Source organism: Fomitiporia mediterranea (genome assembly GCF_000271605.1).
Source record: "Fomitiporia mediterranea MF3/22 unplaced genomic scaffold FOMMEscaffold_5, whole genome shotgun sequence".
Taxonomy (NCBI): domain Eukaryota; kingdom Fungi; phylum Basidiomycota; class Agaricomycetes; order Hymenochaetales; family Hymenochaetaceae; genus Fomitiporia; species Fomitiporia mediterranea.
This window is the reverse complement of record NW_006760390.1, coordinates 2,000,224-2,028,001: the sequence shown is the minus strand read 5'-3', so window position 1 is coordinate 2,028,001 and position 27,778 is coordinate 2,000,224. Positions and strand designations below refer to the sequence as shown.

General features: G+C 47.3%; 14 protein-coding genes across 14 annotated transcripts; 8 read left to right on the top strand and 6 right to left on the bottom strand.

Moving 5' to 3' along the window:
• Positions 1-84: 84 nt before the first annotated feature.
• Positions 85-1,628, bottom strand: FOMMEDRAFT_140172 (uncharacterized protein; the record flags this gene model as incomplete). Its single annotated transcript, XM_007265646.1, has 4 exons — positions 85-934; positions 983-1,179; positions 1,235-1,363; positions 1,416-1,628. 4 exons carry the CDS (start codon positions 1,626-1,628, stop codon positions 151-153), a joined length of 1,323 nt encoding a protein of 440 aa, XP_007265708.1. The 3' UTR covers positions 85-150.
• Positions 1,629-1,818: 190 nt separating this feature from the next.
• On the top strand, positions 1,819-3,133 carry FOMMEDRAFT_106577 (lipase/ esterase; the record flags this gene model as incomplete). The annotated part of the gene is made up of 5 exons (XM_007265645.1): positions 1,819-2,101; positions 2,158-2,217; positions 2,272-2,434; positions 2,487-2,903; positions 3,049-3,133. The coding sequence occupies 5 exons, from the start codon at positions 1,819-1,821 to the stop codon at positions 3,131-3,133; spliced, it is 1,008 nt and encodes a 335-aa protein (XP_007265707.1).
• A 252-nt stretch (positions 3,134-3,385) lies between these two features.
• FOMMEDRAFT_121626 (Thioesterase/thiol ester dehydrase-isomerase) lies at positions 3,386-4,931 on the top strand. The gene is made up of 9 exons (XM_007265644.1): positions 3,386-3,595; positions 3,658-3,666; positions 3,717-4,016; positions 4,079-4,236; positions 4,290-4,368; positions 4,422-4,453; positions 4,512-4,548; positions 4,608-4,655; positions 4,712-4,931. The coding sequence occupies exons 1-9, from the start codon at positions 3,395-3,397 to the stop codon at positions 4,817-4,819; spliced, it is 972 nt and encodes a 323-aa protein (XP_007265706.1). The 5' UTR covers positions 3,386-3,394; the 3' UTR covers positions 4,820-4,931.
• Positions 4,932-5,835: 904 nt separating this feature from the next.
• FOMMEDRAFT_82543 (splicing factor, CC1-like protein) lies at positions 5,836-7,738 on the bottom strand (the record flags this gene model as incomplete). The annotated part of the gene is made up of 10 exons (XM_007265643.1): positions 5,836-5,970; positions 6,028-6,133; positions 6,192-6,263; positions 6,315-6,399; positions 6,462-6,534; positions 6,585-6,654; positions 6,708-6,845; positions 6,904-6,945; positions 7,003-7,137; positions 7,200-7,738. 10 exons carry the CDS (start codon positions 7,736-7,738, stop codon positions 5,836-5,838), a joined length of 1,395 nt encoding a protein of 464 aa, XP_007265705.1.
• Positions 7,739-8,450: 712 nt separating this feature from the next.
• On the bottom strand, positions 8,451-10,050 carry FOMMEDRAFT_19403 (IlvN-domain-containing protein). Its single transcript, XM_007265642.1, has 11 exons — positions 10,025-10,050; positions 9,906-9,965; positions 9,687-9,850; positions 9,467-9,632; positions 9,406-9,413; positions 9,181-9,349; positions 9,080-9,130; positions 8,964-9,023; positions 8,854-8,917; positions 8,692-8,796; positions 8,451-8,632 (listed from the first exon to the last, which is right to left on the bottom strand). The coding sequence occupies exons 1-11, from the start codon at positions 10,039-10,041 to the stop codon at positions 8,480-8,482; spliced, it is 1,017 nt and encodes a 338-aa protein (XP_007265704.1). The 5' UTR covers positions 10,042-10,050; the 3' UTR covers positions 8,451-8,479.
• Positions 10,051-10,534: 484 nt separating this feature from the next.
• Positions 10,535-11,589, top strand: FOMMEDRAFT_81776 (NAD-binding protein; the record flags this gene model as incomplete). Its single annotated transcript, XM_007265641.1, has 6 exons — positions 10,535-10,771; positions 10,825-10,861; positions 10,916-11,032; positions 11,089-11,182; positions 11,236-11,426; positions 11,480-11,589. The coding sequence occupies 6 exons, from the start codon at positions 10,535-10,537 to the stop codon at positions 11,587-11,589; spliced, it is 786 nt and encodes a 261-aa protein (XP_007265703.1).
• Positions 11,590-11,703: 114 nt separating this feature from the next.
• On the bottom strand, positions 11,704-12,548 carry FOMMEDRAFT_155231 (uncharacterized protein; the record flags this gene model as incomplete). The annotated part of the gene is made up of 5 exons (XM_007265640.1): positions 11,704-11,903; positions 11,969-12,002; positions 12,073-12,175; positions 12,267-12,322; positions 12,378-12,548. 5 exons carry the CDS (start codon positions 12,546-12,548, stop codon positions 11,704-11,706), a joined length of 564 nt encoding a protein of 187 aa, XP_007265702.1.
• A 346-nt stretch (positions 12,549-12,894) lies between these two features.
• FOMMEDRAFT_19402 (N-terminal nucleophile aminohydrolase) lies at positions 12,895-14,626 on the bottom strand. Its single transcript, XM_007265639.1, has 12 exons — positions 14,565-14,626; positions 14,411-14,510; positions 14,285-14,352; positions 14,176-14,234; positions 14,047-14,122; positions 13,898-13,997; positions 13,811-13,845; positions 13,649-13,756; positions 13,503-13,592; positions 13,361-13,450; positions 13,275-13,305; positions 12,895-13,216 (listed from the first exon to the last, which is right to left on the bottom strand). The coding sequence occupies exons 1-12, from the start codon at positions 14,613-14,615 to the stop codon at positions 13,041-13,043; spliced, it is 984 nt and encodes a 327-aa protein (XP_007265701.1). The 5' UTR covers positions 14,616-14,626; the 3' UTR covers positions 12,895-13,040.
• A 196-nt stretch (positions 14,627-14,822) lies between these two features.
• Positions 14,823-16,893, bottom strand: FOMMEDRAFT_121613 (phosphoacetylglucosamine mutase). The gene is made up of 6 exons (XM_007265638.1): positions 16,763-16,893; positions 16,590-16,707; positions 16,149-16,538; positions 15,645-16,085; positions 15,069-15,591; positions 14,823-15,013 (listed from the first exon to the last, which is right to left on the bottom strand). Exons 1-6 carry the CDS (start codon positions 16,867-16,869, stop codon positions 14,934-14,936), a joined length of 1,659 nt encoding a protein of 552 aa, XP_007265700.1. The 5' UTR covers positions 16,870-16,893; the 3' UTR covers positions 14,823-14,933.
• Positions 16,894-17,060: 167 nt separating this feature from the next.
• Positions 17,061-18,167, top strand: FOMMEDRAFT_121611 (vesicular-fusion protein SEC17; the record flags this gene model as incomplete). The annotated part of the gene is made up of 4 exons (XM_007265637.1): positions 17,061-17,343; positions 17,407-17,584; positions 17,637-17,811; positions 17,869-18,167. 4 exons carry the CDS (start codon positions 17,061-17,063, stop codon positions 18,103-18,105), a joined length of 873 nt encoding a protein of 290 aa, XP_007265699.1. The 3' UTR covers positions 18,106-18,167.
• A 275-nt stretch (positions 18,168-18,442) lies between these two features.
• FOMMEDRAFT_82124 (uncharacterized protein) lies at positions 18,443-18,873 on the top strand (the record flags this gene model as incomplete). Its single annotated transcript, XM_007265636.1, has 2 exons — positions 18,443-18,661; positions 18,742-18,873. Coding segments are annotated over 2 exons (351 nt in total), but the record flags the coding sequence as incomplete, so codon positions are not given.
• Positions 18,874-20,341: 1,468 nt separating this feature from the next.
• On the top strand, positions 20,342-24,195 carry FOMMEDRAFT_133444 (uncharacterized protein; the record flags this gene model as incomplete). The annotated part of the gene is made up of 15 exons (XM_007265635.1): positions 20,342-20,479; positions 20,550-20,634; positions 20,685-20,745; positions 20,801-21,459; positions 21,513-21,840; positions 21,896-21,927; positions 21,990-22,034; positions 22,084-22,107; positions 22,171-22,192; positions 22,242-22,443; positions 22,494-22,691; positions 22,743-22,883; positions 22,969-23,511; positions 23,571-23,810; positions 23,866-24,195. The coding sequence occupies 15 exons, from the start codon at positions 20,342-20,344 to the stop codon at positions 24,193-24,195; spliced, it is 3,048 nt and encodes a 1,015-aa protein (XP_007265697.1).
• Positions 24,196-24,608: 413 nt separating this feature from the next.
• FOMMEDRAFT_82745 (rRNA biogenesis protein RRP36) lies at positions 24,609-25,853 on the top strand (the record flags this gene model as incomplete). The annotated part of the gene is made up of 5 exons (XM_007265634.1): positions 24,609-24,782; positions 24,848-25,065; positions 25,125-25,191; positions 25,248-25,584; positions 25,642-25,853. The coding sequence occupies 5 exons, from the start codon at positions 24,609-24,611 to the stop codon at positions 25,851-25,853; spliced, it is 1,008 nt and encodes a 335-aa protein (XP_007265696.1).
• Positions 25,854-26,985: 1,132 nt separating this feature from the next.
• On the top strand, positions 26,986-27,556 carry FOMMEDRAFT_83690 (uncharacterized protein; the record flags this gene model as incomplete). The annotated part of the gene is made up of 3 exons (XM_007265633.1): positions 26,986-27,069; positions 27,133-27,390; positions 27,443-27,556. 3 exons carry the CDS (start codon positions 26,986-26,988, stop codon positions 27,554-27,556), a joined length of 456 nt encoding a protein of 151 aa, XP_007265695.1.
• Between the last annotated feature and the right edge of the window lie 222 nt (positions 27,557-27,778).

Genomic DNA, 27,778 nt, shown 5'->3' with positions numbered 1-27,778 from the left:
TCCTCTACTTTTATTCACTACGTAGCTCTCACTGCTCTTGGACTCAGTACCTAGCCACGACGACAAAAAGCTTTGCTGCTATTAGGATCTTAAAATATTATGAGAAATGGCATCTGGAATACATTTCCCAAATTTACTTGTCCTCCGGCATCACCAACCTTTCCATGTAACCCAGACATCTACAACAGTATCCGGTTTCCCGCTATCGGAGTCACATACATAAATCCAGGGATACGCTGCGAAAATAAGGCAAGCATGCTGTCCAACAATCTGAACCTGTTCACCAATAGTCAACGTCTCGCTGTCCTCACCGCTACTCTCGAAAACAGATGCACTCGTTCTGGTTAATATACCATGTTCCTGTGAAATTCGACTGAGTCTCCACTTCTTCCCAACTACCTCTCCAAAACCTTCTATTGGCCCTTTGTCTTTCGACATCGCTATGGCACCAGCATCGACCATAGCCTCATCTTCGCCATTCGCTCCACGACCGGGGTAGTACGAAACAACGGTAGCAAGTACACTCTGGGAAATTCTGTTAGGTGAGATAAGACTTGTACCGAGCTGCTGTAGGTCCAGGAGAGGATAATTCCCCGCATGAAGCTCAAGCAGGCCGTTCAGTTGTTGCTTTAGTTTCAACTTCGTATCGGCGGTCGCCGCGTGCATTGTTGGAGTCGATCCAACCGATAAGACGAAAGGCGTTGAATGGCTAGTAACCTCAGGAGCGCCAGCTAGAAGCGCAAGGGCTAACCCTGCAGCTGTGTTGACAGCTTCCAGCTCACGAGAAAGGAACCCGGCGGCTTCGTCTAGCGAAGCGGAGGCGTATGAACCGCCTTGGTGACTGTAGAATCCATGAATGGATACGACAGGCGATGATATGAGCCTACTTAGAAAGGCCTCGAAGAGTATTGAAGTTACGGGGATACCAGCTCTCCTGTCATTTCTGTCAGTAGTTGCTTCACAGGGCTTTGAATTTATTCACTTATCACCGCAGTCGACCTTCACGAATACCGACCTTCTGCGAGGTTCTGTTCTTTGGCTTTCAAAGGCCTCCAGAGCAGCGATTTGGTCGGGATGGTCCACGTGAAGCCTCAATACTGCGCCGTGCTTTGAAAGCTCGTCGGACAAGGCTGAAATGTCTGCGATTTTGTTTACACTGATTGGCATGCCGTATAGAATCTGGTATTATTCTTTGCGTCAGATCGACTATCAGGGGCGGATATTCTCTACTTACATCCTTGACTACTCCTTCAGCGACTAAGCCCGATCGTAGGACTTGCCATGCCTCCATTAAAGTTGATACAATGACCGCATGTGTCTGGCCGACCGAGGTGACCAGTTGCAGTCTCGCCCCTTCCGCCGTCTATACGCATAGTCAACAAGCGGCTGTTAGAAGATTTCAAGTTTAGACTAGCCTTGTGTGATTTCAAGTGTGCTCTGAAATCAGCACCCCATTCGTGAGCCGTTCCAAGCATCCGAGCACAGTTTCTCGTAAATACAGCTCGGTCAACAACAAGTGCTGGCGTTCGGAGGTCACTCAAAGGCTTTCCAACAAATTCTTCACATAACGCTTTCTTTGATGGTAAACTGAGCAGGTCTACGGGTGTCCTTGACTGCGGAGGCAACATGGTTGTATGCGTTTGAGTAATCAGGTCCAAGTAAGTATTATCTGCCATCACGGATCACTTGCTTTGAGCAGCGGGCCGTCGGACCGCCTTTACATGTTCCGTTATGTTTACAGCAATCGTGTAGGACAATATTGCTATCAGATTCCTGCTTGTTCATCGTACATCGGATTGTCTAGTAAACGAAATTATTATGACGGCGGTCAACCCCTTGCACCCCAGTATAATCCCGAAACTCGATCCAGAGTTTGCTGCTTACTGGAATGCTAATTCGCAGTATCAGCTTGGTCCTCATCAAGTCCCTTGGGACCCGGCCATTCGCAAGAATCCTCCCGTTGTTGGAGCATCGGAGCCGTTAAAAGTTGGCCTCACGAAAGACATCCGTTTGTCAAAGTTCTTCATTCGGGTATGCTGGCCAGAGAACCCATCTAAGGCGCCAGAGGACGGATGGCCGGTTTTTCTCTTCTTCCATGGCGGTAAGCATTTTGGACAGTACTACAGTACTGCAAATAAACTGATCATGGCATCAAAGGCGGGTGGACTCTTGGAAGTATTGATACGGAGAATCATTTCTCAAGCCATATGTGCTTAAGTCCGTCTCCATGCTCATGCATGATAACGTACCGGTCTTAAGTATATTCATTAGAGGCCAATTGCGTAGTTGTTTCCGTGGACTATCGCCTTGGGCCAGAGGAACCGTACCCCGCCGCAGTTGAAGACGCCAAGGAGGCTTTCCAATGGGTCCTCGAACATGGCTGGTCGGACCTCAAAGTGAATACTGCACGATTCGCCGTTGGAGGCTCTTCGAGGTAAGGCTTTCACAAAACAATGCATAGGATGTCTCTGACATCTGACATGCAGTGGTGCTAATCTTGCCGCCATCATTACTCATAAAGCCTCCCTCAGTAAACCTCCGATACCTCTGGCTTTCCAGGTGCTCGTAGTTCCTGTTACGGACAACACAGCCTCTGTATCAGGTCCCTACGCCTCATGGCAGGAGAACCGCGATACTCCGGCCTTGACACCTGAGAAAATGCATTGGTTTAGGAACAATTACAGTCCGAACCCAGATGATTGGAAGAAATGGGACAATTCTCCCATTTTCGCTCCCGAAGAGTCGTTTTCTAAAGTTCCTGATGCATGGGTTGGGGTATGTGAGCTTGATATCCTTAGAGACGAGGGGATTGCATATGCGGAGAAGCTCGAGAAGGCAGGCCACAAAGTAGAGCTTAAGGTGTACAAGGGCTCGCCGCACCCGATCATGGCTATGGACGGTGAGTGCCAGCGCAGGGGTTATGTGCGACTGTAATCACTAACCAAAACTTTGTCGCCCAACTTTTCTGACAGGGTAAGTGGCGCACGCTTCCATATGACCACACTTGACAATGACTAAACCTTGAATTTTTAACCTTCCAACTTACAGTGTGCTTCAGTCCGGGAGAGATCTAATTGCTGATGCAGCCAATGCACTTAAGCGAGCATTTCATGGCGATAGCATAGAGTCGTAAAATTCAGCTTTGCGCCTCAGCCTGTTGTTTTAGTAATGAGTACATGTAGTAGAATCCGTTTGTGCAAAAGCGGAATTAAGAGAATCACATGTCGTCTTGCGCACGTGGGACTTTAGAGGAACAGGATATCCGGTTCCGGCGCTCAAACGCTGACACTCTCAATTACCATAACGGAATGCTCTGAACATTTTCACTCTTGTTTCCTTACCCCTCTCGCCTACCTTCACATCCGAAAATAATCTGCACTCTACCTGACCGCTAATGGCAGACTCGACGACGACTGACCAAGTTGAGCACGAACTCATCTCGACTTCTCTCGATGTCGAACAGTTGGACACGAACCTCTTCCGCTCAAAGTCTCTATGGCTTCCAATGCGTGCAAGAGGTGTTTTCGGCGGCCAGGTTATCTCACAAGCTATAGTGTCTGCTACTAACTGTGTCGATCCCGCATATGGCTTACATGTACGCCTTTCGAGTTCTGTCATGTTAGTTGTACGATTGTCACTGACATTGCCGTTTCGAAGTCCCTTCATGTGAGAAATTTCTTACGAACAAATTCTGCTTTTTAATGATTATGCTGCAGTGCTACTTCCTTCTGAGTGCATCTCCGTCTCTACCCGTTCTCTACTACGTCGATCGACTTCGTAATGGTCGTTCATATGCGACGCGTTTTGTCCGAGCGGTACAAAAAGGACGAGCTGTTTTCATAATGATGTGTTCCTTCCACAAACCCGAGCCAGAACATCCGTTCCATCAGTGGCAGATACCGTCGAATGTACCGAAACCCAGCGAAGTTGAAATTGATTACGACTTTTATATTCGAATGCGGCAACTGAGTGAAACGAGCGAGCGAGCAAAGAAAATTCTTGACGGAATCATCCAAGTTCGTTTTAATCATCTTTTACTGCTGCCATTAGCACTACTAACTAAACACATGGCAAAAAGGAGCGGAAAAAGAGTTCAATACAATGCACTGTTCAGATTGAACGCGAAGTAGGAGACGGGACGACCATGTTCATGCATTACATGAGAGCACGAGGAATTCCAAAATACGAACCTGCGTACCAAAAATGCATACTTGGTTACATGTCTGATCTAGCTTTGTGGGTATCGCTTAAGTATCTACTCCTTTCCGATATTCACGTCGCCTTTTAAGCATTGGCGTCGGAGCTAAGACATTAGGCCTTAGAAGGTTTGGCGAGGGCGCTTCGGGCGCCTCAGCTCTGGGCATGTCGGTAAGTACTTGGGCATCGAATTTCGATTCATTTTGTGATTAACTTTTCCGTAGTCTTCGCTTGATCATTCCATATTTTACTATAGGTAATGAGGGTAACGTTGTTTGTGTGTATCCATTACTGATTTTTATTTCAACTCAAAGCGATGATTTTGATTGCTCCGACTGGATTCTTCACGTTGTAAGTAGACCTATCCACTGAAGCATGTGTTCGTCCCTCTTTAATCTTCCTTTCTCCAGATTAAATCGCCGCGCACGGGATCGGGAAGGGGAGTTGTCCAGGGCCAGGTAAGTATTATCTACTTACATCGTGGCTGAAAACTTGATTCCTGTACTTGCGTCAGATGTACGCTTCTGACGGGACACTGGTCGCGATCACCACCCAAGAGGGTGTCATACGCTCAGGAATAACGGGTCCCGAACGTCCTCGGGAAACAAAGGCGAAGTTGTGATAGAACTATACTGCCTCTTCATATTTCCATGACACGACAATATACTGTACCTATCCAGGTTTAATTCGTACTTGTGTCAGGCATGTTAGATATCGAGTGTTGCATCTTGAACATATATTTTCATCAGGATTTAATGAAGCTGTTACATCAACTATAAGAGTCATAAAAGGGTGACCTAGTCTATAGTCATCAACTAGGATATAAAATACAGAAAGGCAAGTTGAAGGACGAGTCCTAGGAAATTTGCCTTGACCTAGAAACTAGTTAAATCACTCGAAATTGAGATGCGAGGTTAGTTCTGTATTCATGTTTGAAAGGGAAACGTTTCTAAGCATGAGATGTAAGTAAATCATGAACTTGGAAAGATTGGACAAACTATGCTAGCTCAGAAGGACCTGTACTTGCCATCATGTTAATAGAAGTCTGTTAGATGTTTGCCGTGCTCGTAAAGTAGCGAACGAGGCTGTCTGGTCCCCTGTGTTAATCAGAATCCAGTCTTGTCGTCTCGTCTCACAGCCCTAAATTTTATTGGTATCATGCATCAGTTATGCACAGTACTTACACGTACGAACTAGTGGGAACATGTACGCTAGGTAGTTGAGTAGTAAGGTCGATATAACCGCTTGATCGCTTGTATTTGAACCTGTTGCAACTATCTGCGATGGTCATAACGACAAAACACGGACCACAATAATAATGAGTTACTTCTCTTTACATTGGTTATATTTATCGGAGCACGACCTGAGGATAGAACAGGATCAATGGTCTAGCGTCAAGTGGGTTACATGCCTAGAAAAGGGTCTTCCCTGCACGATCAGGTGAAGACGTACGTATCAAGATCTGCAAGAACACACTAAGAATTCGAATTTTTATTTGTTAAATGGAGGGAAGGAGGAACATAACAATCGCAGGCATCAAAGTAAGACCTAGCTTGTATATTCGGTAGCCCTAAAGAAAACTCATAAAACCTAGTATGGTGAGTGGAACCATCAAGCATCGAAACACAGCGTGCGCCATCACCGGTGCGCCTGCATAATAGCATCTGAAATGAAAGTAGCGCTGATCTGTTTGCCGCCGAACCAACGGCCATTCAAACCATTGATTGCTGCCTTAGCTGCGTCAACGGTGTCAAATTGAACGTAAATTTCGCCCTGAACATACGGATATCAGAGACCGAGAAAGTTGAACAAAGGCGAAGAGAAGCTCACTTCGGAATCTTTCTCGACTTTGATATGTTGTACTCGGCCATATTTAGCCTGACATTCCGTTTTGACATCTTCGGCCAAGTCTTTGTCCCAGGCAGGCTCGGTCTCCCTGCAAGCGATGCGATAAGAAAATGTCACGTTGTCAAGTGGAGAAAAATACTACTGACTCTTCCGGATCAAACATATTCCTCATAAGGACTGACTTCGATGTCATCGGTTGCGCTACAGTTGGCTTCATACTTAAATACACATCAGTAAGGTAAAGAATCGCTTAAGGCGAAAATACGTACATGGGTTGCTGTGTTACGGGAGCAGAATCAATCCTAGCAAGTTTTTGCATTAGTGCTTGTCGGGAGGCTGCGTTCAAGTTACCACCTAAGATTCACATAATAATCAATAAGCAAGCTAATTAAGAAGAGAATAATGTCAATGCTAACCGCCGCTCTCGTCTAGGGAGTCTTGTGTCGAAATCCTTGTCTGTCCCTTTTCGTGTACAGTATTGACTCGGAGCTATAATTAATGCATCAGAGACCGAACAGTTGTTGCTTCAAACAACGTACAGTGCGTCCGGCAAGTTCAAAGCCTTCCATCTGCTCTAAGGCCATCTTCGCGTCTTCCGCACGCTTATAGCTGTTCGGTGTATGAATAAGTATATGCGCCTCAACAGAGGCAGACAGCCGTACTGAATAAAAGCATAACCCTTGCTGCGACCCGTTGCGGAATCCTTGTGGAGATCGACGAAGTCTAATTCACCGAAAGGCTCAAACACCTGCTTTATATCTGATTCCGTCAGATTAAAATGCAGCGAGCCAACATAAAGCCTACACAACACAATTCAGTCAGATAAGTATTTTTTTACAGGTATTTGGATGGTCTCACGTCGCTCCACGTCCACTAGCCCCGGGAGGAAGATTGATACTCCTGGGAAAGAAACGTGAAAATCCTATCAAGGATACAAAAGTCGGAGTTGTAGCGTACCCGTCACCTGCATGTGTCTTATTTCTTTCCGCTTCAGTATGCTGAATCATAATAGGAAGACCCATAACTATTGTTCCTGTTAAACTAATTGCTTTATCGACGAGTTCGATGGAACCGAATTCCACATAAGCGATTCTGTTGAAGGAATCTGCAAGTCAACCACGGCTGTGCTAACTGTACATTGAGGATACACGTACCCTTTTGACCGCCGCGATATACGATCAGTGACAATGCGCACATCCAGAACACTGTTGTCCCCAAGTTTATCTTCAAAGAAATAACCCAAATCGCGAGCTGTCATACGAGCGGCGAGTTGAGAAACGAAAACAGACCGAGCTTCAGAGTCATCTTCTTTCGGCTCATCCATGTAAGGATCCGAGGGTGCTTCATCGTACGAAGGAGATTCCCGCCTAGATATGAAAGCGTAAGTAAGATAACACTCGCAATAAACACTCTTGTAGATGACAAACTTCGGAGGAATCGACGCTGAACGACCGCGAGAATTAGCAATGCGTTCCTCATCGCCCAAAGGCGATTCATCTCGCGGCACCACGGGGCGTTCATCGCGATCACGAACATCCTGCCTACCACGATCACGCCGAGGAGAGCCCCTCACCGCGTCATCATAGTCTTCCCTAGGTTCCCGAATGCCTCTGCCAGAACGAACAGACCTACGGTCAGAGTCTCTGGAACGAGGGCGACGTCCATCCCCTCTATGTTGCGAATCTGCACTCATTGGTGTTATGGGTCCATCAATTTCATCCTCACGAAGACGCTTTGCTGGCTTCTCGTCGTCTCGGTCTTCCACACGTCGGCGACGACGTTCTCTGCGATCTATATCATCACGGTCTATATCTCTGTCCCGTTCTCCATGGTCACGATGACCGTTCCTTTCTGAATACCGATGGCGTTCGTCGCCGTGACGGCGCTCCCGGGCTCGATCCCTGTCACGGTCTCCTCCACCATCCTTTCTGTGAGAACGGTCTCGGGACCGGCTATGTCTGGCCCTTTCACGACGGCTTTTCTCCGAGCGTCCATGGCTTCTGCTCCGACGACGTCTTTCGTCCCTTTCATGCCTTGAACCATGTCTATGAGGAGTCCTCGAGCGAGACCTGTGTGAGCGACTCTTGTGAGTCTCGGCAGAACGATCACGAGAACTATCAAAATTATTTGTTAAAAGGACCCAGTCGATGAATAGGTCTATACTTACGACATGGGAGCTGGACTGGCGTCGATTGCCATTTCTATTGCCTGTTGTCAATGGTGAGAACTCTCTGGCTAAGGGTCGTTATTGGGTGCAGGAACACAAGGTGACTCGCATAGTGGAATGCGGCGTCGTTTTAGGATCGTGCGAAAGTACTTCTTTACAAGGCGAGCCCTTCGAGTCGGTTCCGTGACTGACACTCACAAATATAACGACGACATAACGCTTTCGAGCGAGTTTGAATTTGACAAACTACCTAAGTATAACAATACATCATCCAAGGCGAGCTCGCACTCTCTTCTCTGCTTGTCCGAGCTCAGTCTCCTCGGCCCGACGGTACAGCTCGTTAAGAGGATTCTCGCTGCCTTCCTTATCCAATGCATCCTCTATCTTACTGAACTCCTTGGCGAACTTTCCACTCAAAATCTAGAATGGATGCAATTAGTAAACACATGGACACTCATGGCTACCGCATAGAAACCCACTTGGTTATGCAAGATGTTCTCAAAGTGTTCTCGCGTACTGGTACCATCAAGAGCTTGAGCACCGCTTAATTGGCCATATTGCGAGACCGTTGAATGGTGCTTTAACTAAAGGATTGTCAATCTACAGCCCGATTTTTTCAGGAGGAAATGAGACGAGTCTACCTGTTGGATAAATCCGTCTTCAGCGGCTCGCTCAAAAATTTCCGCAGGCTCCTTCGACATCCACCTGTAGGGCAAGTTAGACGATATTCTAGAGAGACGTCGGCACTAACATTTCGTAGCATAAAGCTTCATCAGAACATCCGGCATCCTTCAGAACGCTGAAGGCTTGCCTAGAATGGTACGGTTCTCAGTTAGGCATGGATCTCAGGCTGACATTTGCACTTACTGGAAAAGCGAAATAATATTCGGCCAAAGTGCTTGTTCTGCTAATAGATCCCTTCCAAATACTTCAGTCTGTAATGCTTGATGCTTTGTTAAGACACTCACATAGCTGTTTCCTCTCTTACGGAAGACTCGATCGCTCCAGCCTTTGTCGCTCCGATCCCGCGAGAGATTGCGAGAGCGATTTCTTGAGCCTTGCCAGCGCCGTCCTGCTCAACTGAAACGAAGCAAGGGAAACCTTTACCCTTTTCATAGAGGGACCGGACAGATGAGCCTGATTTAGTACCGTGAGGTTTTCTTTCAGTGTCATCTTCACACTGCGTTGCTCACCAATCATCCTATACATGAACAGAGAGTTAGCCCTGACACTGCATGACAAGGCCTAACTCACCTGGGTGCTACCATAACGACGTTGCTGGTCGATGGGATGTTCAAGAACTTGAAAAATACATTATAACCGCTGGCAACGACGATTGTACAACCCTTCTTCAAACTCGGTACAAGTTGGTTATTGAAAATACGAGGCTGAACCTGATCTGGTACTAAGAGGAACAGCACTGGAGAAATTCAAAGTCCAGTAGCTAGCATTAGTATTTTCTCGGATAACATACCATCTGCAACTTCCGCCGCTTTCGCGAAGTCAGGAGTAACATTGAAGCGCTTTGCCTTGGCATCCTCAGCATAGCTATCCTCGCGGTTTGCTATGAGAATCTTGTCGTTCGGGATGCCGGAGTCGCGCAGGTTCTGAGCTTGTGCAGCACCTTGATTACCGAAACTAATAGTCGAACAGCAGTTATATTTGTCATTCTTCCGGTCGTCTTTTAACTCACCCCAGGAAGACAATAGTCTTGTCCTTTATGTATGCCAGATCGGCATCCGAGTCATGGTATCTGCAACAGGCGGGTGAGCATTTAAAAATGGTCGTGCATTGTTTCGGAGAGGTACAAACATCTTTGCAGCTGGCATGGTTATCTCGTGAACGGTAATTCATATGTCCTCTCAAACCTTGAGATTATATAGTGGCCGACCAACTGCGGCATTAAGCACCGATCCGGCCTGAACCGTGATAACGATATATCCGCCGTTCCGTCTTCTCAGCACAAATACAACCAGGTGATCATGGCATTTGTACGCCTTACTTTCACTTCGAGCGGTCTAGATATCTGGTTCTAGACATGTTGAATATAGCCGGGCTGATTAAATTTTCTTTGATACAGAGCTAAACTTTCTGGCGTCTTGCAGAACCAACGGGAATACCACAATGAAAGAGTTGCAGAAACTCCAGCAGCAAGAATAGGCTCCGGAATGTACGGGCCGGCTACTCCGCCAGGGTCAATCTCTTTAACACTTAGCATGCTCGTGACAATACTTTGCACTTCCATCCCGCAGTTCGATAAGTAGGAATTGAAAATGAACTGGTTGGCGAGAAACTCCTTCCTGGCCTTGATTTATACCACCAATGTCTCTGGTCCTCGGGAAAGTAGTGTGCATTACGGGTGCGTCTAGAGGTATAGGTCGCGCAACTGCTCTCGAATTTGCGAAGCACGGCGCGACTGGCTTCGTTTTGCACTATTATGGCGATGAAGCAACAAGAAAAGAAGTCCTTACACTCGAAGAAGAGATAAAATCAATATCTGATGCCTGTAGGTCCGTAGCTGTACCCGGGGATATAGCAAATCGCGAAACCTCTCTGAAGGTCCGTTATGCATCAATCTGATTCGGTCCACATTCACATAGACACCCGTGCAGATTGTTCAGGAGGGCATTCAAAAATTCGGCAGAATAGGTTTGTACGACGACCCCTTCATATGAGCAACGTACACTAATATCTCTGGCGTAGATGTTCTCGTTAGCAACGTTGGAATATGTCCATTCTCTGACTTCCTGACCATGCCAATTGAAACATGGGATCGGACGAGACAAGTGAATCTGGATGGCTCTTTCTATATCGTGCAAGGTATATTACATTCGTCGCGCAAATTTTCAAACATATGTACCCACCTTTCTGTGCAGGTGTTGCAAAGCAGATGAAGCAACAGGAACCCCAGGGAGGTGCCATTATTTGCGTCTCGTCAATTTCGGCTTTAGTCGGTGGAGAGCAGCAATGGTACTTTGTTGTTCTTTGTCGTTCTATTAGCTCGATTCGCTAATGTATCTCAGCCATTACACTCCAACAAAGGCTGCTTTACTGTCGCTTATGCAGAGCTGCGCTGTTGCGCTTGGTAAATATAACATTCGGTGCAATGCTGTACTCCCTGGAACGATTGCGACCGATATTAACGCGGTTGACTTATCTGACCCAGTCAAGCGCGAGAATATGATCAAAAGGACGGTACTCGGACGTTTAGGCGGTGAGTTGGCGCTCTGTGATCTGTACGAGCTTCCACTAAATCAAGCCCTTCAGTACCCGAGGATGTAGCTGGTCCCATCGTATTTCTCGCGAGCGATCTTGCTCGATATGTCACCGGCGCATCGGTTCTAGTCGACGGTGGCCTGTTTGTTAATCTTCAGTAAAGCAGAACGAGAGCAAATTCATGTATTGTTTTGACACTGTTACATATTGCATAAATGCTTGTTTTAATGAATGAGGGTATCATGAAGGGCAACTTAAGAGCTTCTTAAATATAGCTATGCCAACCAGGCATCATCCAGTGTCGCTCCGTTGACCACCGCCGGTTCCGCATCAACAAGTACGCTCGCCCATCTAGCGACTCCTGGACCAGGGTTTCTCCAAGCATGCATATTGCCTCTCTGCACCACCGTATCGCCGGGGTTTTCAATCAATGCCTCGGTACCGTCGTCTAAAACCAGAATAAGCTTCCCAAAGACTTTACATGTACAGGTGTTCGAATTCCGTGAGTATCTCAGCTCTTGTATTGCAGTATTCACTTACTCAAAATGTTGTAGTCAACTGAGCTCGTCCTATGCTGGTTCAGATGAAAGAGAAGGCGTCGGTGGCTCTGGTATTAACTTCTAGAAGACGTGTCTATCACTCACCATGGGAGAAGACGCCCCGGGAGCGAGATCCGTGAATCTCAAATTAGTTCCGTTTCGCATAACGAAACCTTGTCCTCCAATGGGACGCAAAGCTCCATCGACGCTGTGCACCCGATGAGCACATCCAGGCACGTATGAATAATAAGAAGCATAAGACAAGCCTATCGTTGTTTGTATCCTGTGAAGGTACGGACACAGTCGTCCACAGACTTCCTCCTGCCAGCCCTTCGCTCCCTGGTCCGATAGCTGGCTGGAGTCCAAATGAATAATCACAGAATGTTCATGCTCACTCGGAATGCTCTTACTCGTGAGGGAATCGCAGAATCATTCTTAACAGTGCCGTTCCCTTTCTCATCGTGTCCTGTCACGATGCGACGAATGGGGGGAAGACTAGAGAATGCTATGACGCCTGCTCCAGTCATCTTAGAGACGAACGCAATAATCTGGCGACCCAGCGATTGCAGCAAACTGGCCATGATGAACGCTGGAACTTGACTTGATAATCGGTGTTGATGGACGTCTCTTCGTCTTGGATCTCAGATTTTATTGTTGCGTTGGAGGAGCATGCCCATATGACGCATGTAGGACGAGGGGTTATCGAACATTCGCCAACCTCTCCATTTGATGCACGCGATTGGGTAAAGAAGATGCCGCATGATTTGCAACCGTGCGGGCCGTCCGCCCGTCCACGCGGAAGAGCCTGGAATGCACGATGCCGGGACGCTCAAGGAAGGCTCTCGCTTGTTTGTTGAGCGGATGGGGCCATAACTGTCATAAGTTTGCGTCACTGCTTGGAGATCGAATTCACCGCAAAGAATAAGTCGAAGCAAAGACAAATTGATTGGTGGCTCTAGCTTGGTTCACAGACGATACCGAAGCAAATGGAACATGATCCAAGCATATAAAGATAAATGACGCACGTCAGGTTATCGTTAATCCATCCATCTATTCATCGACCAGCAAACCTGTCAGAGGGGTCGCCGTGGGTTAAGCAAACCTTTACCCTCGGCAAAACTCGTTGTCCGGTTAAGGGATGCAGGGTCCGAAGGGGGAACGTAGAACTCATCAACAATGGGTATTTGCAGCAGATTCATCTTCGGCGTGACCACAATCATGTTGTTCGTACGAATTTCCATCCAATCGGCTAAGGGAGGCGAAGGTTTAGTCTCACTCCAACATAGTTTTAGAATACGGGGTCTCACCTTTTTCAAATGTGAGAGGCTCGCTCGCAATCTTCCGACTGAATGAGATTCTCGTTTCTTAGTTATATAGCGAGAAGATGGCTCACCATGATTATATTTTCCCGCTTATCAGCCTTCGACATCTTGTAGTGTCCACCCTTTGCATACTCGGAAAAGGTTGTCCCCGAGGAAAACCACTAGGAAACGATTGGTATAGACAAATGATGACTCTGCGTCATAGTTACCTACCAGTGACGCCGCTTCGTCTACTTTGGATGATATATATCGCGTTGCTACGACTGTTTCCCCATCTGTTACACAAAAATTCATGAGGCTTGGCTGATGTGAAGAAAGTCAATCGAAGGACCGTGTGACCTTAACCGAATGTTGCTTGCCTCAGTGATGCTATATTCCCGTGCAAAGCCGTTCAAAGTAGCAATCGTCTCAAGCATCGCCTGCCTTAGCACGGAAGGGGTAAAGGACTTTGCATTGGCGTCCGGAAGCTAAAAAGAAACTTCGAAACTGAAAAAAGAGCCAAGTTTACGTTCTAACTATACCTTTGACAGGAACAATGCAAATGCCCACTCGGAATCTACACACAGAAATTGTTAGAGTCGGCTTTAGACGGTTAGAAGGCTACGAACCAGTATTGCCGTTTGGGACGTTGAAAATCTCATCGGAAAGTGTCGACTGTAGGCGCCGTTTGATCCTTGAGAATTCGGTAATGCCGCCGTTGTGCATAAACTTGAAATTTGTCAATTCGTAGAAACCCTTGCGGCGTTAAGGTGCTTACCATTAGCTTGCCATGTACGAAAGGGTGACAGTTGTCCAGTGAAAGTGAGCCGGCAGTAGTAGCGCGAACATGTGCACTTCTCAGGAAAGAACATGAGTCGAAGCGGCTAAGGGCGCAAAGGGCACATACAATACAAGAGGAGACTTGATCTTTTCGGCAAGACGCTGAAGGTTGACGTTATTCCAGGCCTGGTGACAGCGTCAGCAGGCGAACAAGCTTATCGCTGGTGGAAACTAACAGGGGTCACAGAAGTGAAGATGCACGGCTGATTTCCCAGCTCTTCGTCGTATACCGAGTCATACCAGCCTACTGTCCCTCAGCAAAAGCCGTTTGACGCTAGAAGGGGAAAGAAGAAAAAGCTCACCGACGCCGAAGCCGTCGCCGTTGATAGGGTTCCGACGGTCGACTCTGAGGCGTGAGTTGAATGCCTGGTTGATAATCGAGTGACAAGGTTTCGTGAGGAGCTAAATGAGATCAATTCAGTAAATGTGCGCCGCACACAAGGGAAGTCTCCGTACATGAGAAAGTTGCACTGGCTCGGTACCCTTGTAAATAACGAAGCGGCACATCATTCAGGGCTCTCGGCGAGCGCAGCAAGTTATCTACGTGTCAGCAAGCAACAAAGTCTGCAGCACGGAAACTGGACAATTGCACGCTACATGTAACATGATCGTGATAGCTCGTGCGGAGCACGCGATGACTCAAGGCGATCTTAAGTTCCGGTTACGCAATGATCAACGCACTATTTAACCAAAATTATCACAATTGAGTTTGTCCGTTATTAATATTATCAATTCAGAGCGTTCCGCCCATACAATTCCATGGTATTACACATCTAACAGCAGCTATAGTACAGCAGCACACGAGACCCTCTAAGAAAGTATATTTCACAAGAATTCTCTGGGTCTGGCTACAGGATCGCCTCCTGTGAAGTCGTACACCAAACCAGCAACTTTGAAAGCCAGTTCTGAATGCGATGACTCTAAGCATTAGATCACCGAGAAGAGAATGTGGTCACTCACCGTCAGCTTGGGGCCGCAAGATTGCTTCCGCATAGACACGGACAACATCTTCAGTCCCGCTTGGTCTCACGAACGCACGGCCCCCATCATACTTCCTCACCAGTTCATCGAGCTTCTGCTGCAAGCCAGCGGGAGCAACAAGACGGCGCTCCGCATCTTCCGTCTTGAAGATGTTCCGATCTTTTACGACAACCTTTACGAGACGATTCGGCAGATCTGTGTAAAGTGCGTCCCATTCAATACCCGAGAATGATTTATGTGCAAGCACGGTCTCAACAAGCAGCATGTCCGAAAGGGCATCTCCGACGGTTTGGTTAATCAAGTCGACCAAGTTCCTCAAATGGTTCAATGCTGTCTGTTGTGCCGGCGTGCTTGGCTTTCGTTCCACCAGAGCTGCGCAAGCAGTGGGAGAAAAAAGGACTGTTCCATGACCGTTCGCCTCAAAGTAGACCCCAACGGAAAAATGTTCGGCGGCATGGTGCAGGTGCTTCACTCCAGTTGGTACGCACGTTACAGGAAGTCTCTAAGGATTAATAAACGTGAGAAAGGATATTGTTGGATTATGGCTGAACTGACCTCTGCAAGATACTTTGTTGAAGCACCGTTGGCGTACGCTGTCTGCACAACGCCAACTTCAATCTTATCATCCAGCCCAGCCAATTTGACGAGCTCTACAATAAAAGCAGCGACTAGCGCGGCAATTTTGTCACCATCTAACATGTGGAACTGATTGCGCTCGTCTAAGTAGTAATAGATGAGACGGTCGGCATCGCCGTCGAGACTGCAGGCACGCTGTCCAGCTCGCAGGACACCATTCAAAGATGGCGGTAGTTTTTGTGAGGTCTTTACATAATCTGCTCCGCAAGCGTTGTTCAGAGCGCCTTCAGTATTGACTGCAGTGTTCACTAGCTCGAGGGTCAAAGAGTCTCCCAGGTATTGAGCAAGCCGTTCAGCGGTTGGTGCTCCGACTCCATTAGCGCAATCCACAATCAACGTTCCTTTTGTCCCCTTTCCTGTCTGGAAAAAAGGTTTAATTAGCTACAACGGGCGTAACGTTTGCCATAGCCATCGATTACTGACAACGAGCTTTTTGAAGGATTCGCTGAGTTTCCTCATGTATCCATCTTCGGAGTCCTCACCATATGCCTCAGCTGTTCCCTTACAATTGATGCACCTCACAAGGTAGTGTAACACGGGTGTAGTCCTCACACCTTCGTCTCTCCCATCTGCTTTAGAAGCTTTGAGTCCATCTTCAAATGCAGCGACAAGTGCGGGACCAGTCGGGCGTGTATCACGCGCATATACGACATGCGCTGGCTTGGTCACGTCGATTTTAGCTACTTTGATCAAACTCTCAACAGCCTCTATGAAGGCGTCTGTGGTGGGAGCGTTCGCGAAGGTTGTCGCGTGGTTTTCCCAAGCAGCTTCGAGCATCTCACCCCTGGGATCGACCAATTTGACACCGTTATCCTACAAATAGTTAAGCATTCTGTGTGGTTGACATGTTCAGAGATCGCGAACCTGCTCGGGATTATGTGAAGCGGTGATCATGACACCGATCGTCTTGCCATCCAACTTTTTGCTTCTTAGAGCAGCGAGGATGCCAACTCTGAAAAGTACAGATTCGAGAAGGACACCCCTAAAAGGCGACGATAATTTAACTAACGAGTGGCATCACAGGATTGTCGACTTACAACGTCCTGAAACCAGCCGTTCCATACTGGAACTGAATATTAGATGGCTTAGGGTGTAGATCTGCGTAGGCCCTGATACCCTCATTCAAAGTCTCTATGGTCGACATGGTTGGGAGCAAGGACAGGTCGTTATCCGGTGGTACTGAAGTTGTTTATGCCACCGTGAATCGCCGTGATGAATAAATACAGCCGTGAAACGACACAGCCACACGAAAGCACGTGCGCAGTCGAGCACTGTCTGGGCAGCTGCTCACAATGATTATGATTACCATCCCATCTAACGACTTCCACATCTATCATGGCACCGCAAAAGTCAGAGGCACAGAATCTGCTTCAGAAGGCGGAGAAGAAATTCAACTCTTCTGCTGGCTGGTTTAGCTCAGCGAGCACCAAGTACGAGGAGGCTGGCGATTACTTCCAGCAGGCGGCCAACGCATTTAAGCTTGAGAGATCCTTCGTCGATGCTGGTGATGCTTTCGCTAAGGAAGCTGAGTGCAGGGAAAAGTCCGGGGAGAATAATGACGCAGCAAATGCCTGGTGGAATGCAGCTAAGGCTTATAAGCAGGGTGACCGACCAGATCGTATGTCGTCTCTCACCTGATTCGATTGTAGTGGAGCTTAATCATGGCTTTCTTATTACGCAGTTGCAATCGATGCTCTCGGACAGACAGTCACATACTTAACGAAGTCAGGCCGTTTCCGACAGGCTGCCGACCGGGAGAAGGACATTGCTCAAATTCACCTCCAACGGGGTGATCTTGCACGCGCATGCCAAAGCTATGAGCGCGCAGGAGAATGGTACCAGCAAGAAGATGCTAATGCGTAGGTGGCTTATCAGATTAACTCATCACTTTTTTTCACCTCGCTGCTTTAGAATGGCCAACGGCTGCTTCAAAGATGCTGCCGATTTGCATGCACAGATCGACGAATTCGCTCAAGCCATCGCTCGCTACGAGCAGGTAGCAGATCAATCACTGCAATCCAACTTGACAAAGTATAGCGTCAAGGAATATTGGCTGCGCTCAGGCCTGTGCGCACTCGCTAACATGGTTCGTAGCAGTCATCTCAGTTGATATGAAACGTGCCTCCTGACTGTTAATACGTAGGATTCGGTGACCGCAAAGCGCAACTTGGACAGATACGAATCATTGGACCCGGGCTTCTCGACAAGATTGGAAGGGAAGTTCTTAAGAAAGCTAATAGAGGCCGTCGAATCTGCCGATGTGCAAGCTTTTTCAACGGCCTGTAAGGATTATGATGAGGTCATGAAGCTGGATGCGTGGAAGACGGCGATTCTGCTCAAGGTCAAGAAGACCATAGATGAGGAGCCTGGTCTTACGTAGATACGGATTTAATACAAGAGAAGCTTTTTTTATGACGAATGAACATTCGTCACACTGTGTGGACTCTGTGGAGACAATAGCCACATAATGATATATTGTATTAATAATTACGGTTGCGATGTTTGGAGTGGAGTAAATAATCGAATAAAGTAACAGCATCCGGATCGACGTGTCGCGTCCAAAAGGCGCGTCTCCAGCATACGTGGTCGTGGTCAACTTTACTTTTTCTCTTCAGCAGCAACCAAGCACCAACTGCACTTCTACCTAAGCAATGAACTGGCTTGCCCCGAGCGGGCTTGCCGTTCTGCATGCTTTACATATTGTATGGACGTGCTTGATGGCACTTCTGTACTATCCCTTCGCCGCAAATCCGCAGCAGCTGCAAACGCATCGTTCAAAAGTCCCAACAAACCTGGCTCTCGTCCTAGCGTCCACTCAGGAAGAGCCTTCGGAAGAAGAGAAAGGTGCAATTATCGATAGTGTCGTTTCTGCTGTCCGCTGGTGTAAAATTGTGGGTATTAAAAGTTTTAGTGTTTACGATCGTCACGGTGAGTTTGTGCAGTCAAAGGATTTTGGTGGCTCCTCTTTCTTACTCTGCCGGAAGGTCTTGTCGCCAAGTATGCAACGCAAATTAAGGCTGCTTTATACTATGACGCTGGCCACGAACATATAGACTCTGATTGCTCTTCTGACGACACTGACGTGGAATACCCACCTACTCCGCCACTTACGGACTTCACGGACTCTAGACCTATCACTCCAGAACAATTGTTTTCCCCGCCCTCCACCATTACAATTAATTTAGATTCTGATGCATCCCGCACGCTTATTTCTCCATTTAAAAGCAAACGAGGTTCGTGGTTTCTTTTGTTTCAACGTGCTTGGAGTTTAAGTTGTTCCTTGCTCATAGGTGCAAAAGGCTTGCGGAGTCGCCAATCAAGCAGAAAGCCAGCATCTATGACACTGTCTCTGGTGTCATATGAAGCATCAAAACCCTTTTTAGCGGGTGTTGCCCGGACGTTCACTGCTTCGCGGAAAACTGCGGTCAAAACTTCTGTAAGAAAATCTGAGGACTTCGGGATCAGTGTTCAGAGTGTCGATAAAATTGTTGAAGGTTTGTCCAGGTCATCATATCTACTGGATATAAACCTGATGGTTTATGTAGAATCCCTTCGACTCCCTCCGCCAGATCTCATGATCGTTCATTCCATAGACCAATATTCCTTCTCTTGCCCTCCCCTGGAGCTATACGGGTTTCCGCCATGGGTAATAAGGCTTACAGAGATCTAGTGAGTGTTGCCTATTGGGTACAGGACGAAATATCTCTAACCATTGAGTTACAGCCATGATGAACGTCCGTCACTGTCTCGAGCGTGGCAGAGCCGAGGTAATAAACGGAATTTTGTAGCTCTCACTGAAGAGGACTTTAGAAGAGCCCTGGACTCTTATACTTTTGCTGAGATGCGTCTTGGAAAATAAACGTAGACGTGTAGAACATTAATACTGTACTCTAATTTATATTATCGTATAATAAGCTCTTTGGTGCGTCATAGTCGAGTAAATTGATCGACGCGAAGCAACCTCACGCGTGTTCTACCTCTACTGCTTCTTGAGTTGTTCACACCTACTAGTAGCCATTCTCACTCCAGTCCATCCCCGGCCGTTCACCTCGCAGTATGCCATCGGTAAGGGATCTTGCCGCCCATTTTACTGTTCCCGAGGAGTCGACTACAAACGATGCGAACGGGGCGGCGGGGCGCTTAATTGGCATACATCCACAACTGCGTTCTCGCGCTGAACCATGTCCAAAACAACAGACAGACGCGGTCAGCTCTGCAATAGCTGAGAGTAACACTCTTCGTAGCTCGATAATCCGTGAGGAAATGCACGAAACAGCTCGGCTCTTGGGAAAGCTGTCAGACTCTGGTCATGATGACAGAGTCGAAGTATTGGAGATGGAAGATCTCCAGAGGACCGCATGTGCGCCTCCAAGCTCATGTTTATTTTAGTGTACCAGGAAGTAACGTACTTGAACTATGCGCGTGTAGATACAAAGCAGAGCCAAGCTGTGGACACCATACCACATACCCCTGTCCCTGCTACAACCGTCTTCGCGCGGGATGCTGCACCTCTTTTTCTCCCCGACCTAGATTCATACCTTTCTAACCTGCCACCTCCGTTATTCTCTCATTTCTCGACTGGAGTAAAAGTTGGGAAGAAAATCATAGGTGCAGGAATGTTTCCTCCTATGGACCGGTTAACCGCTATTAGCAGGAGCTTGGTGGATCTTGAAACGAATAGCTCTATTCCTCCTACATGGGAAAACCGGACGTCCATTCTAGGCGGAATAAGTAATACGGCTATTTCAATAACGGTGAGTATAGTTCTACCTTAGGAACTTACTCGCATAACATATTTCGTTGACTTGCTAACACTATCCTAAGGGCTCAAGCGTGGTAGCATCTTTCTACAGCCTACACAGTCTTATCGACGTGGCACAAATATTCGCGTTAATTTGTAGCTCCATAAGTGAGTGCTAGACCTTACCTATCTACCGTGCTTCTGACATTACTACCAAGTTCCTCTCTCTAGCATGGATCAAATAAAGGATGACTGGAAGAAACTGTTCCTAGGTGTAATGTTCGTAAATTTGCCTACTGTATTCTTCAGTTTCTTGATAACTCCTGCCTTCTAGTCCAAACATTCTGGCTCTAAATTTTGGTGCAACAGTTGTACAATCTTCGATCGTCCTCGGAATTATCATCTCAGCAACGATGGTCCTGCTATATTTCTTTTGGTCGATGACGAATAGACTTGAGGACCTAGATGCGCAAGAAGGTTTTCCGACTGTACAGCCGAAAGGCAGTGGATGGGGTTTGATACTAGTTTGCTTCATGTTGACTGTCCTGTATTTGCCTCTGAGTACAATCGTGACTCATGCGCTCGTCTGGTCCGACGACTTCTGGGTTGTCGCTAACCCCTATATAAATGCAACGACAAATCCTCCATCTCTTCCGCCTCTTGGACCATCCGACGAGTTCCGCGACCCTCTCGACTTCTGTTATACCACAACTATGAAACGCAATGAAGTCAACCTTGCTCCGATCATTGTCATCGTTTCGGGTGTGGCATTTCTGACTGTACGTGAGCTCCCTACTGCCACATGCTTGATCATAATTCCTCCGCAGATGACTATATGGTACCCGCTGCAGCTTCGCAGGGTCATAATGCAAGCTGTACCCAAAGTAGACCGATTTACTGAGAGGGGGACACCCAGGAGCTCCAGTGAACTCGATCGGGCCTACCAACGGCTTATTCAACGGGACCAGCATCCAATGACCTTTCTTTACTCGGGTAAATTTTGATCCATTTCAGTTAATAATTATTGACTCGCTGAGTTACTCTAGACTTTCGTCGGGGTTGGGGAACCTACAAGTCGATTTATCTGCTTGCGAAACTCAGTGCTCTTATCATCATCTCCGTCATCTCTCCGGATAATTGTTTATTTCGTACTTTATCTCGGATTTACGTTTCCATAACTCGTCAAGCTGTTCTATCTGCAGTGATGCTTATCTTTTTCTTGATCCAATGTTTCCGAGCTCCATTCATCGATCCAGTCAACAACGCTAGCGAATGGACGTCCAGATTAAGCTATCTTCTTACTTCACTCGTCGGGCTCGCTATTGCCATCGATGAGTCAGAGGCCGATATTTTGAATGGCCCAGTGCTTTATATGTGAGCAATCACACAGCCTTGATTGTTGTCTCAGCTGATCCTCGGTATTCGTTAGAATTTATATTCTTACTTATGGATTCGCTGTTTGTGAGTACTTTCGATATCCCCAACTACACATCTGCAGGTGTGGGCTGACTGTTGTTTTGCAGATTTCACTATTATTGACTTCAACTGGATGCAGCGTATCGTCAAACGTGAGGATTTTATCGATCTCTGTTCATCACTTACTTACTTTAGAGCTAGGTATTACCGGGCGGATGGATTTTAGTATGCAATTTGTTGTATGGTTCGCTCGTTTTTATTTTTAATGATTCATTTTTTGTGGATTAGGTATCGATGTTTTCTCCCCGAGGTGAAGTTGCTTGTTTATATGCAGACCACATGCTGATGGCTGGGATTAGACTCGACTTGAGCCCTTCATCACCGCACGTCAAGCGGAGGACATGGCAAGAAACGATAACGACCCTCTTTCTGACGTCACCCGAATGCCAGATTCCCAAGGACCAGGCTATGCGATATGCAAGTGCAAGGGAAATAGAATATCCTCCCTATCTATTAGGATTTGAAGGGTCTCCAGCTGAACGACACGTGGAAAATTTGAAGGTACAACTTGCTCTAACCTTGATACACGAACTGTCTTACAAGTCGTCTAGATTCTGCGCGAAGTTGGCTTGAAGGGCTACTTGAGAGGATGCAAAGACCTTAAAGATCATGCTCTACTACACTCCTTACAAGAATGGATTCAACGCGAATTCACTGGTCCTGACATGCTTTGGTTAGCACCCGACAAAACTGAGCAGCCGCAAGCACGGTTTGGAACGTCCTGGTGGATTCCATTCCCTCCTACTCTAGTACGTCTAGTCTTTATTGAGTCTCGTGTCCTCAATCAATAAGCGCAATAGGTATTTCGCTATGATGATGGCGGAACTGCCGTTTTGAACCTAAAGGAGCAGTTCGATGTATATTTAAGCTTGAACCAAAGCAAAGATGCGCAGAGGAAACGCCAACTGCGGCTTGCACTTCGAGCGCTAGATGGTCAGATAGTTCGGTGGCCATACCAATATCGCGAGGTAAGGCGGTCATTACCATTTATGAATTCCATAACTTGCGAGCTGATGAATCACACAGCCTGTTGGGAATCACAATCAACTTTGCTGCTTCGGTCGTAGGTATCGAGCACGAGGTATTATGGATCTGCACAGAGGCGTCTTCCGTATACAACGTAAAGGCCGATTGATGTGGAAAGGTATCGATTTGGGCAGCGGGTTTGACATCGAACTAGCATATAGTAAGGACATCCAGATGTCCGGAGACGCACTGGGCTACAGCAACGATTGCGACCTTACGCCATCACTAGCTCGCTTCCTTACTTTGAACCAAGCGCTCGTTGTGGAGCGTTTACCGATTATCGAATGGACAATGGGAGACTTCCGCAAACACTACCGAAGAGAATGCCGATACAAGGCACAGGTCCTAAGCTATGAATTTCTGACGACTGTGCATGACACGCCGCAAGGGCACGAAGAGTTTGTGCGGCACGTCGCAGAACAAGAAGCGGACTTGAGGGTTCGTCAACTGATACTTGGAGCAACGGATGCTTTTTTGGCAGGCCACGAACGGTTTGAACGGGCAGTTTCTTCGCCGGCTGCAGCATGGTGGTACGTATTTTGGGTGAGTACCCGCTGGGATGAAAATTTTCTCCTTGGTCAAACCCCATGTATTTGTGCTAGGATGACGTTTGGAGACGGAATCATGATACTATCGGAAACATGAGTTTGCACGAACAAGATTTCAACCCATTTTATCCGACTTCGATCGCCTACACGCCATTACCTCGTCCTGCATTAGAAGCTTTCCTTCGCCAAAGAGGACTATACGGAAAATCAACATTCAACGCATTCTTTCACCCTGGGCTTCTTAACAAGATATATTTTTGGCTAAGCCAGATTGTGTTTCCTAACTCCAGTCGCGTGCGTACCTGTTTTTCCTTTCACGCTGACTGTCTTTAGTAACTTGAATAATCAGGCGGTGTTACTTCATCTCGGTGAAGGCCCTTCGGAGATCAATATCTCTGCCATAGACACACCTTCCCATGCTCGGTCGTCGTCACTCGGTACCGGCGGCGGGACCGACTATGATGATTCATATATCCGCGCCAGACCTAATTATCGATGGGAAGGTCTCTTAGAGGATCCCATACGGAGTCGGCGGAGAAGGTCGGGATGGCTTGCGAAGCTTGGTGTGTGGTTAGGTGTGACGCCTCTTTGGAGATCTGGTATGATGACTCGAGGGCTTGCTTTGGATGTGAAGCTTGAGAACGGGAGATATGTCTTGATTTCAAAGGATAATGTATGATATGTAAACATAATATACACGATGAATTATGAAACTTGACGGCACATTTTCTAAGTCTCATTGCCCCGAGCAAGACAGCCGAGGTAGTGCTTTCGCAGTGTTGAAAAGAAAGAAAGACATGACTTGATGTGGTTTGGCCGCCCAAATGGGATGGAGACGATCCCATGCAGATCCTCTGAAAACAGAGTTTCAGCTTTCTTTGAATTTCTTCAGGCTCAGCGTTGTGTATACTCCACACTGTACTCGGCACCTTAGATCCTCATCGTACAAATTTCAGCATGAAAAGGAAAGCTGGGGCCTCAACTAAGTCTTCCATTCGCGAATCAGCGAAGCCTGACCGAGCGCAGAAACACCAGCATGTCTCTAAATACGAGCAAACCAGTGATATGCCAGATTCCAGCTCTGAAAGCGAAATGAACGAATATGGTAGCGAAGAAGGCTCAGGTCCCAGCGAGGAAGAAAGCGGGACGGACATCGATATTGACGGACCGCGAGTGGCTCAATGGGGTGGAGATGAAGACGATGGAAATGTTTCTAACCTCGAACTTGAATATGACAAGGGAGAGGGTCCCTCGAAGCCCACGCAGGTGCTCCTCTTTATAACTTAATATGCTTTCTGTGTCTAATCATGTCCGCTTTATTCAATATCAAGGTTCCAGACAATGACATTTCTTCGCTACCATATGGTAGTCTCTTGAAGGCGCGACGAGTACTCGACCAAGCTCGTGTTGAGAGCGACTTAGATAACTCGGACGGAGCAGAAAGCGACGACGACTCTTATGTATCAGAGGGGAATATTAAAGAAGAGCAAAGTCGTACTGTTTTGAAGCAGAAACCAGCGAAACCTGAGAAGCGAGCTCATAAACATGCGTAAGTTGCTCATTACCTTGTTCTATTTACCACACAATTGAACGTTCTCTTTATTACAGTCCCGTCGAGATGACATCCAAGCGAGCAGTCACTCGAAGAAGACAAGTAGTCGAAGTAAAGAAAGTGGTTCGTACTGTATAATCCTCTTTACTTATGTGTTTGATTGATTACTCGTCGTTCAGAACTACCGCGACCCAAGGTTCTCGTCTGTAACCAACGATGACGTGCAAGAATCATTTCGAAAAAATTATTCGTTCCTGGAAGACATACACAAAAATGAGTACGACGCACTAAAAGAAAATGTCAAACGGGCACGTAAATTGCTTCGATCTTCACCCAGAGATCAACGAGAAGCGCGTGAAGAGGAATTGGATAGGCTTGAGCGGGCATTTAAAAGGGCTGAAAGCGCGATCAATCGAGATAGACGTGAGGCCGTGGAACGACAGGCCCTCGAGAAAGCACACAAGGAAGAGAAGGAACGGAGAAAATCTGGGAAGGGCGAGTGGCACATGAAGAAGTGTAAGCCGATCTATATATTTCTGCGATAAATGCTCAATTCTGTGCAACTCCACCCAGCTGCGAAGAAGGAGTTACTACTTAAAGCTCGTCACGATGCATTGGCGGAAAGCGGTGGTCGGCTTGCAGTACGGAAAGCTATTGAGAAACGACAGAAGAAAATCAGTCAGAAGGAAAAGAGGCAACGGCCGTCCTTTGCTGGTCGACCTCCACAGAGAGGGAATGCTGAAAATCAAAGGTCCAGTAAAAGGCGGAAAGTCTCGGTGTCATAGTTATAACTTATAAGTCATAATACAACTGTACCCATTGGATGCGGCGCTGCAATATTTTTTTCTTTGGTCTTGATGTTCTTGTCCCGATCTGAGCACGTGACATCAGCGCTAATAATAATTTGAGAGTGTCCGAAGCACCGTTTTCGCCTTCGCTCCATGGAATCTCAATTGCCGCACACTTATCGCAGCTCTTTCCGCTCGCTCCCTATGCTCTCATCTCCCTTGTCTGTCCGTCAAGATGGTTGATGCTATTTCCAACTCAACTCTGGATCTTGCCAACGGTCAATCATCCTCTCAGCAGTCTGGTGTCTCCTCTCCTTTACCTTTGCAAGTGGGTGTGCCACCGACAGAACGGGCAGATGACCTGTTCCTCGCTGCAGCAGGCACCCAGAATGCGCCGCACATAGATGCAGACACAACGTTCTCCAAAGCGGAGGGTGGCGCCGAACACGACGATTCTGATATATACCGAGGAGAACGTCCTCCTTCTCCTGTCAACAGAGTTCCAGACCTGGATGGAGCATCCGTGGCGTCTTCTTCTTCTTCTTCGAGCTCGTCAAGCTCATCCTTGAATGTGGGTCGACGATTCGGAGCCTTGGCAAGCGCGGTTGAAGCCGCAGTATCGCGCTGGGCTAGGGCACACTCTTCTGCTGCTAGTAACACATCTTCTTCCTCTTCGTCGGTGTCGTCGGTTTCAACTACCAATCGCACACAAACGACACGTCGAAAGAAAGGTAAACGTTATTCGAGCTCCGCATCCGTATACAATGCCGCTCGTGAACGGGAAATTCTAGCTCGCAAGAAAGCTCAGGAGGAATTTAGGATCGTGCCGCGCGAATTTACATTACTCTTACCATACGACTCCATTCCAGGGCACCGTCCCCCTACCGATAAGACGCGGGAGCAGGAGAGGGAGCGCCGGACAATTAGAACATCATCCTTGCAGCTGATTTTGGCTCAGTTAGATGCTGCATTGAAGCAAGCGGCGAAATCGAGAAGGGCTCGAGAACGGTCGGCTGCCTCAGAAGTACCCTCTTCGCGCTCTTCACACATAGGAAATAAAGGGAAAGGAAAGAAGACTGTTGTTGGTGAAGCATCGCGTATGCCCAAAACGTCGTCCGCACCAGCCTCTATGAAGGGAGGAACCGATCGCCAGAAAAGCTGGTGGCTGGATGTAGCCAGTCCATCCTGGGATGACCTGAGTTCTATCGGAAGGGTGAGTGTGTGCTGTAGTACTTGAACAAACCATTAATCGGTCTTTTCAATACATTTTCTCTAGCTTCTCCACCTTCACCCCCTAACTCTGGAAGATATTCTTCACAGGGATCCGCGGGAAAAGCTTGAATCATTCCCTGGATTAGGTTATTATTTTATCGTTTTCCGGGCACTTGAAAGCGAACGTTCCAGAGAACGTCTCCGCAAATTCAGGATTCAAAACGGTGAAGGATCAACGATCTTGCCCTCTAGCTCAGCGGATGAAGGAGTCGTTGGTGCCGTTAATGTGTACATGGTCGTTTTTGCTGAAGGGATATGCTCGGTGAGCCAGTAATCTATTCTGCCCGTTTTGCGATGTGCCTTATATTTCGTAGTTTCACTTCGAAGACATATCAGAACATACGGACAAGCTCCGCAATAAAGTTCTGAAATTGGATAACACCTTCGACATGACTTCAGGTATGTGTAATAACGTTGTGAAAGCGTAGTTATTCACGATAATGAATAGACTGGATTGCTCACGGGCTCATGGACTCAATTGTAGATTCGGTGAGCTATATCTAGTTTCTACTGATTATCTTCGTCTCAACGTTAATTACCCTCTACCTGAAATTTCTCAGTTCTTCCCCATTCTCGCATCAATAGAGAAAGAGATAAAGGACGTCGATTCCCTTGTCCTGGAGGGTTCATCTCCGCCGAACAAACCGGAA

Bases quoted from the DNA above. Each gene is read 5' to 3' on its own strand.
- FOMMEDRAFT_121626 (XM_007265644.1), top strand. From the start codon at position 3,395: ATGGCAGACTCGACGACGACTGACCAAGTTGAGCACGAACTCATCTCG. The intron at 4,237-4,289 runs GTGGGTATCGCT...TCGCCTTTTAAG, and splicing joins TACATGTCTGATCTAGCTTT to CATTGGCGTCGGAGCTAAGA. The intron at 4,454-4,511 runs GTAATGAGGGTA...TTCAACTCAAAG, and splicing joins CATTCCATATTTTACTATAG to CGATGATTTTGATTGCTCCG.
- FOMMEDRAFT_19403 (XM_007265642.1), bottom strand. The intron at 9,851-9,905 runs GTGAGTTAAAAG...TTCGACTATTAG, and splicing joins AAGACTATTGTCTTCCTGGG to TTTCGGTAATCAAGGTGCTG. The intron at 8,918-8,963 runs GTTAGTGCCGAC...CTTGCCCTACAG, and splicing joins GAAGCTTTATGCTACGAAAT to GTGGATGTCGAAGGAGCCTG.
- FOMMEDRAFT_19402 (XM_007265639.1), bottom strand. From the start codon at position 14,615: ATGTGCCGCTTCGTTATTTACAAGGGTACCGAGCCAGTGCAACTTTCT. The intron at 13,451-13,502 runs GTAGGTAACTAT...ATCGTTTCCTAG, and splicing joins TAGACGAAGCGGCGTCACTG to TGGTTTTCCTCGGGGACAAC. The intron at 13,306-13,360 runs GTGAGCCATCTT...TTCAGTCGGAAG, and splicing joins AGCGGGAAAATATAATCATG to ATTGCGAGCGAGCCTCTCAC.
- FOMMEDRAFT_121613 (XM_007265638.1), bottom strand. From the start codon at position 16,869: ATGTCGACCATAGAGACTTTGAATGAGGGTATCAGGGCCTACGCAGAT. The intron at 16,539-16,589 runs GTTCGCGATCTC...AACTATTTGTAG, and splicing joins CTTCACATAATCCCGAGCAG to GATAACGGTGTCAAATTGGT. The intron at 16,086-16,148 runs GTCAGTAATCGA...CCTTTTTTCCAG, and splicing joins AATCCTTCAAAAAGCTCGTT to ACAGGAAAGGGGACAAAAGG.